A 6,264-nucleotide genomic window follows, 5' to 3' on the forward strand; every position below is an offset into this window, starting at 1 on the left:
TGTGGGGTGGGGAGGGGAGTTCATTACGGAAAGAGTATGTGTGGGTGTATGCATGAAGACCAAACCTACGGAATCATGTGAGTAGGGTTTGGGGTATGCCTGAGAATGGGAGTGTTGAGGGTCTGTGTGATCGTGAGAGCATTGTCTTGGGCTATGAGTCTACATACAGAATTTGCATTCACAAAGAAACAATCCTTTTGACTAATGGTGTTACTAAATCCAAGAAACAATCCTTTTGACTAATGGTGTTACTAAATCCAAGAAACAATCCTTTTGACTAATGGTGTTACTAAATTCAAAGTGTTATACACTTGTATAGTGTACTGTGTGTTGGTAGATCTTTTTTCTTTTCTCCTCCTCTTCTGTCTTCTTTCTTTTTTGTTTTGTTTTGTATAGAAAAGACTCCTGAGCATTAGTTATAAGAGGGACTTTTCCAATTTAAATTTGGGTTACACGTGTTATTCAGCATAGTGTCAGAAACCAGCGAGTGTTTACTGAACTCAATTTGGTTATTGCTTGGCAATAAAGGGTGTTAGCCTCACAAATCTAAGAACTACATTTATCAGGTAGCCTTGGAAGAAGAAAGTAGTTGTCTTAGGGCAGAGATCAATATGCTACAATGATACAGCAAGACCTTAACCACTGATGTTCATAAAGTCACATAAACTGCAGTTCACTAGCCCATGAAAACATACGTCCTCTAACTTGTTAACTCACATCCAAGGACCATATGTAATGAAAAGAGTATAGCAAGTCTGGAGGTCTTCCCAGAAAAAAATATGCAAATTTGGGTGATCAGAAGAGGGAACATTCTCTTTAGAAAGGATAACCACACATCTTCAGTGTTTGGGACAATCCTGCTGCCATCATTATTAAAGTTAACCTTTTTTTCACTTTAGAAGGGTTCCTCTGCATGATAAATTACATGGTCACTCTAATTTCAGGAGTCAATAATGATGGAAGTGTGAGTGACTCTAACCCTCCTTTATCATCCCTTGACCTCGGGACTGAGATTTGTGCCACCCTGGGCTGCCATGATCGTTTTCAACTTGAGCAGTTATAACCCAGGACACTTCGTTTTGGTGGGGATCCCAGGCCTGGAGCAATTCCATGTGTGGATTGGGATTCCCTTCTGCATGATCTACATTGTAGCCGTGATGGGAAACTGCATCCTTCTCTACCTCATTGCCGTGGAACGTAGCCTTCACGAACCCATGTTCTTCTTTCTCTCCATGCTGGCCATGACTGATCTCATCCTGTCCACAGCAGGTGTACCCAAGACACTCAGTATCTTTTGGCTGGGAGCTCGAGAAATTACATTTCCAGGGTGCCTGACACAAATGTTCTTCCTCCACTATAGTTTTGTCCTGGATTCAGCCATCCTGATGGCCATGGCATTTGATCGTTATGTGGCCATCTGTTCCCCTTTGAGATACACCACTATCTTGACTCCCAAGACCATCATCAAGATTGTTGTGGGCATCTCCTTTCGGAGCTTCTGCATCATCCTGCCTGATGTATTCTTGCTGACGCGCCTACCTTTCTGCAGGACACGTATCATACCCCACACCTACTGTGAGCACATAGGTGTGGCCCGGCTCGCCTGTGCGGACATCTCCATCAACATCTGGTATGGCTTTTGTGTTCCCATCATGACCGTCATCTCAGATGTGATCCTAATTGCTGTCTCCTACGCCCTCATCCTCTCTGCTGTTTTCCGCCTCCCTTCCCGAGATGCCCGTCAGAAAGCCCTTGGCACCTGTGGGTCCCATGTCTGTGTCATCCTCATGTTCTATACACCTGCCTTTTTCTCCATCCTTGCCCATCGCTTTGGACACAATGTCTCTCGCACATTCCACATCATGTTTGCCAACCTCTACATTGTTATCCCACCTGCACTCAACCCCATTGTCTACGGAGTGAAGACCAAACAGATTAGAGATAAGGTCATACTTTTGTTTTCTACGAAAAGCACAGAGTGATGTTTCACCAGTGCAAAGGTCAGTATAAGTGAACAGTGCATATAAATGCAGGAAGAATGAGTAGTAAAGGCTATTTAAAGTTAGGACTGCTTGCAGCTGTTTTGTATACCATAATGTATGTGAGATACCACAATGTATGTGAAATACCATAATGTATGTGAGAAAGTCTTATGCATAAAAAATTTTGATGACCTAAATGCCACACAATACAGTTGTATAGGACATGATCAGAAGAAGGAGGTGAAAACAGAGTTGAGTTACTCTAAATGAAAAAGGCAATAAAAATTTGGAAATGGAGATTGACAGCCATAATGAGTGAGCAATGTGTTAAGACATACTGAAGAAAGGTGACAAAAAGTAAAAAGATCAGTGAGAAAGTTCTCATTTAGGAGACTAGCAGATGGATACTTAGGACATTTATGATGATATTTGATTTTAATTATTGCACATTTTGTGCTTCACTGGAATTCCTTTTTCATCTCCCTCTGTCACTCTCCCCACAAAGCCCTTCAGCAGAAGTCTGCTATAAACAAGTTCTATCAGCAGTGCTGTCAAGGGAATGAGATAAATAACATATGTATCAATGCCAGGGGTGCTGGAGGTGGTGCTGGGAGAGGAGAGGAGCTTCCAGGCACCAAGGCTCACTGAGAAAGTGAGTTGCAAAAATAGCACCAGGAGAGCATAGCCCTTGAAAGTTAGAGATCTGAAGAAAGGGCTGGACTTCCCCCCAGTCCATTGACCTCAAGTCAGTTCTAGACACTAAAGGAAAAATTTAACCTTGCGGGTTGTAGGATTTTGTGGAGCTTTATTCTATAGACTGCAACTTCTTTTTTTATTATTATTATTTTTATTTGGCTTTTAATTTTTTACAGACTGCATTTTGATTCATTGTATACAAATGGGGTACATAATTTCGTTTTTATGGTTGTATACAATGTAGATTCATACCATTTGTATAATTATGCATGTACATAGGGTAATGATGTCATCTCATTCCACCATTTCTCATACCCCCCCTTTTTTTCTTTTACATATTCTAAAGTTCCCCTATTATTCTCTCATTCCCCACCTCCACCCCCATTATATATCATCCTCCACTTATCAGAGAAAACATTTGGCCTTTGGTTTTTGGGGCTTGGCTTATTTCACTTAGCAAGATATTCTCCAATTCCATCCATTTATTTGCAAATGCCATAATATTATTCTTCTTTATAGCTGAATAGTATTCCATTGTGTATATATACCAGAGTTTCTTTATCCATTCATCTGTTGAAGGGCATCTAGTCTTGATTGAAAGAAAAAATCAACTATGAGATGCAGTTTGTGAGGAGGGAGAATGATGAAGGGAAAACGTTCTTAGTAAGCTGCATTCAAATTACCCAATGTTAGAAAATACTAATTTGTTGTGATCAAAAAGGATCTGAGGCATGTACTCACAGGCCATTAGGCAGTGTAGAGTTGATTGATCCCTCTCCCAAGGAGCTGGGCTCTGAGAGTATGCTATGGGGCGTCTTGAGGCTTGCAGGGGTGGTGGGGTATTTCTTGTCCTCTTTCTCTACACCACAGCAGAAGATCCACCATTATTTAGTTTGAGTATCCAGTGCTTCCTTAAGATTCTATTTGAAAACAGGGTTCTTGCAATAAACCTTGTTTTGAAAATCATCCATTTAGTTGGGAAATATTTATCAAGGGCCTGCTATGTCTAGATATTACTCTAAGCATAGAGGATTGTGAGGGTTGACAATGCAAAGGAGGCTCTGCCTTGCTTCCACGGAACTTCCATTCTAGGGAGAGAGACAAATAAGCAAGAAAACAAAATTTTAAAAATCATTGCTTTAAAATAGTGACATAAAAAGGAAGAGTAAATCTGAACTTGGTCAAGAAGAACAATGGCAGAGGGGAGAGCAAATGCAGGTACTCTGGGCTGGAAATGGCTTGACCTGACTTGAGGACATAAACAAGGTCAGTGCTGGTTCAACAGAGTGACCCTGAGGAGGACCCAGGAGGGGAGTGACGAGGAGGAGCAAGGCCAGAGCTGGTGGAACTGGCAATATCCAACCTCATTCTCAGAAGAGGACACCGAGGCCCACCAAGACTTTTCCAGGTACACAGCCAGGACATTATTTATGTAAAACTAGGATAAAGCCTTCTAGCTCCTACTTTGGTGATATTCCCAATAAATACCCATAAGCCTGGTGCTTATGGAAATAGACTCCAAAGGAAGGAAAAAAATCTACAAGTATCACGACCTTTTTTTAAATTTTTAGTTATAGATGGACAAAATGCCTTTATTTTGTTTATTTTTCTGTGGTGCTGAGGATGGAACCCACATAGGCTAGGCAAGCTCTCTACCTCTGAGCCACAACCCCAGCCTCCCACAACCTATTTTTGTTGTCATAAAGTCTAGTTGTCTTTTTAAAATTCAGTTTTTGAAGTTATTTTTAATTTTTAATTGTGAAATAATTGTCTATATATAGATAAAAGATAAAATATGGTATTATGCATGCATACATTGTGGAATCATTAAATCAGGTCATTAACAGGTCCATCATTTCACATGCTTATCATTTCTTTGTGGTAGGAACATTTAAAATCTATTCTTTCAGCAGTTTTGAAGTATACAGTAGCTTATCATTAACCATAGTCACCACGCTATGTGATAAATCACCAGAACTTATTTCTCCTGTGGAACTGAAACTTTGTACCCTTTGTCTAACATCTCCTCTTTCCCTGCCTCTTGCTGCTGCAGCCTGTGGTAGCCACCATTCCACTCTACTTCTATGTGAACTCTGGCTATTGTAAATTAGGCCACCTCAGGATGCATGAGGATTCTGTGCCAGCTTGCTAAAAATGTTCACAGTTACCAGAATATTTTCTAATGTTCTTTTATTCTTTTCTGGTAAAAATCCATCTTGCTGGAACATGGATTAGCCAAGAGCTGATTTTTTAAAAGCTTACAAAAAGAAATAGATTCTGAACCAAGATACTTTGAAAGTACACACTCTATTCATCCCAGACACAAGATTATTCATTGACATGCATGAATGACTCTCATGAAAGAATAATGGACTAAAACCAAACCAAAACAAAACAAAGAAGCCATTGCCTGTACCAGCTTCATTTCCTTCTCCCATTATTTATGTCCGACCCAGTTGTCTGCTATTATTTTACTCCCCTCGCCCCCCCAGGACCATTAATACTTCTATATCTATATGACCTTTTTGATGGAAACTCTATATGGATCTTTGATTTTTCCATGGTACTGGGGATTGAACCCAAGGCCTTGCGCATGCTAGCCAAATGCTCTACCACTGAGCTATACCCCCAGCTGTTGGATCTTAGTTTTTATATTTCATTTTCCTAAAAATTTTAGTGTTTGTTTTCTATCTCCATGGGGTCACTAATGAAAGGAAATGTAGATGATTGTGCTTTGCAGATTGTAAGATGTTATTCTAATATTAACTGCTACATCATTATCTTTAATAATTACTACTGCCACTTTCACCTTAAATCCGCCATGTTTAAAACGAAACATCATTTTTTCCATTTAAAATCCTCCTCCTCTTTACTGTTTATGGGAGGAGAAAGCAGGTAGGTCAACCTGCCTCTGCCTCCTGCCCCAAGTTCAGACTTTATGACTAGCTGTCATGGCTTTTTTGTGGACGCTGGTTGCTGATCTTTTGGTCACCATCAGACCATGAATGAAATCACAGTAAATGAAATGAGAGTAATTATATAAGCATCAGAAGGTAACTTTCTCATACACAAATTGTCTAGTTCTATATGAATTTTCTTTGTGCAAATTTCTCATCTTATTGTACGGACTACACCAACAGGGAATTTTGATTTGTTTTATCTTACCATGTTCAGAACTTAGTATAATTTCTACAAATAATGGGGATCAGCAAATATGTCCGTCATACTTTTTCTTCCAGACTTTCTACATGAACCACATTTTGGGTCTTTGTTATTCCATTTCTGTTGCCTTTGGGATTTTATTTCTACTCACCTACCCCCACCCTGTCCCATTTGTCCTAGCTTAAACCAGATAATTGCAATTTATACCTAGACCAAATATTGCATATTTGCTTTATGTCCTATATCACTGACAATTCAATGTACTTTCTATGTTCAGAAGAATTATTGAGTTTACTATAAATGAGTAAAGGAATAGATTTACAGTGTCTACCTTATAATAAAGGAGGCAGTTGAAAATTTTTATGTCTTGCATCTGCCATTTTGAACCTAGATTATTAGAATAAATTTACAGATAATTTGTCAT

General features: G+C 39.5%; 1 protein-coding gene across 1 annotated transcript; it reads left to right on the forward strand.

Moving 5' to 3' along the window:
• Nucleotides 1-1,022: 1,022 nt before the first annotated feature.
• Nucleotides 1,023-1,982, forward strand: LOC124959223 (olfactory receptor 52H1). Its single transcript, XM_047517806.1, has one exon. The coding sequence runs from the start codon at nt 1,035-1,037 to the stop codon at nt 1,980-1,982; it is 948 nt and encodes a 315-aa protein (XP_047373762.1). The 5' UTR covers nt 1,023-1,034.
• Nucleotides 1,983-6,264: the final 4,282 nt, after the last annotated feature.

This window comes from Sciurus carolinensis, chromosome 11, assembly GCF_902686445.1.
Source record: "Sciurus carolinensis chromosome 11, mSciCar1.2, whole genome shotgun sequence".
NCBI classification, from domain to species: Eukaryota; Metazoa; Chordata; class Mammalia; order Rodentia; family Sciuridae; genus Sciurus; species Sciurus carolinensis.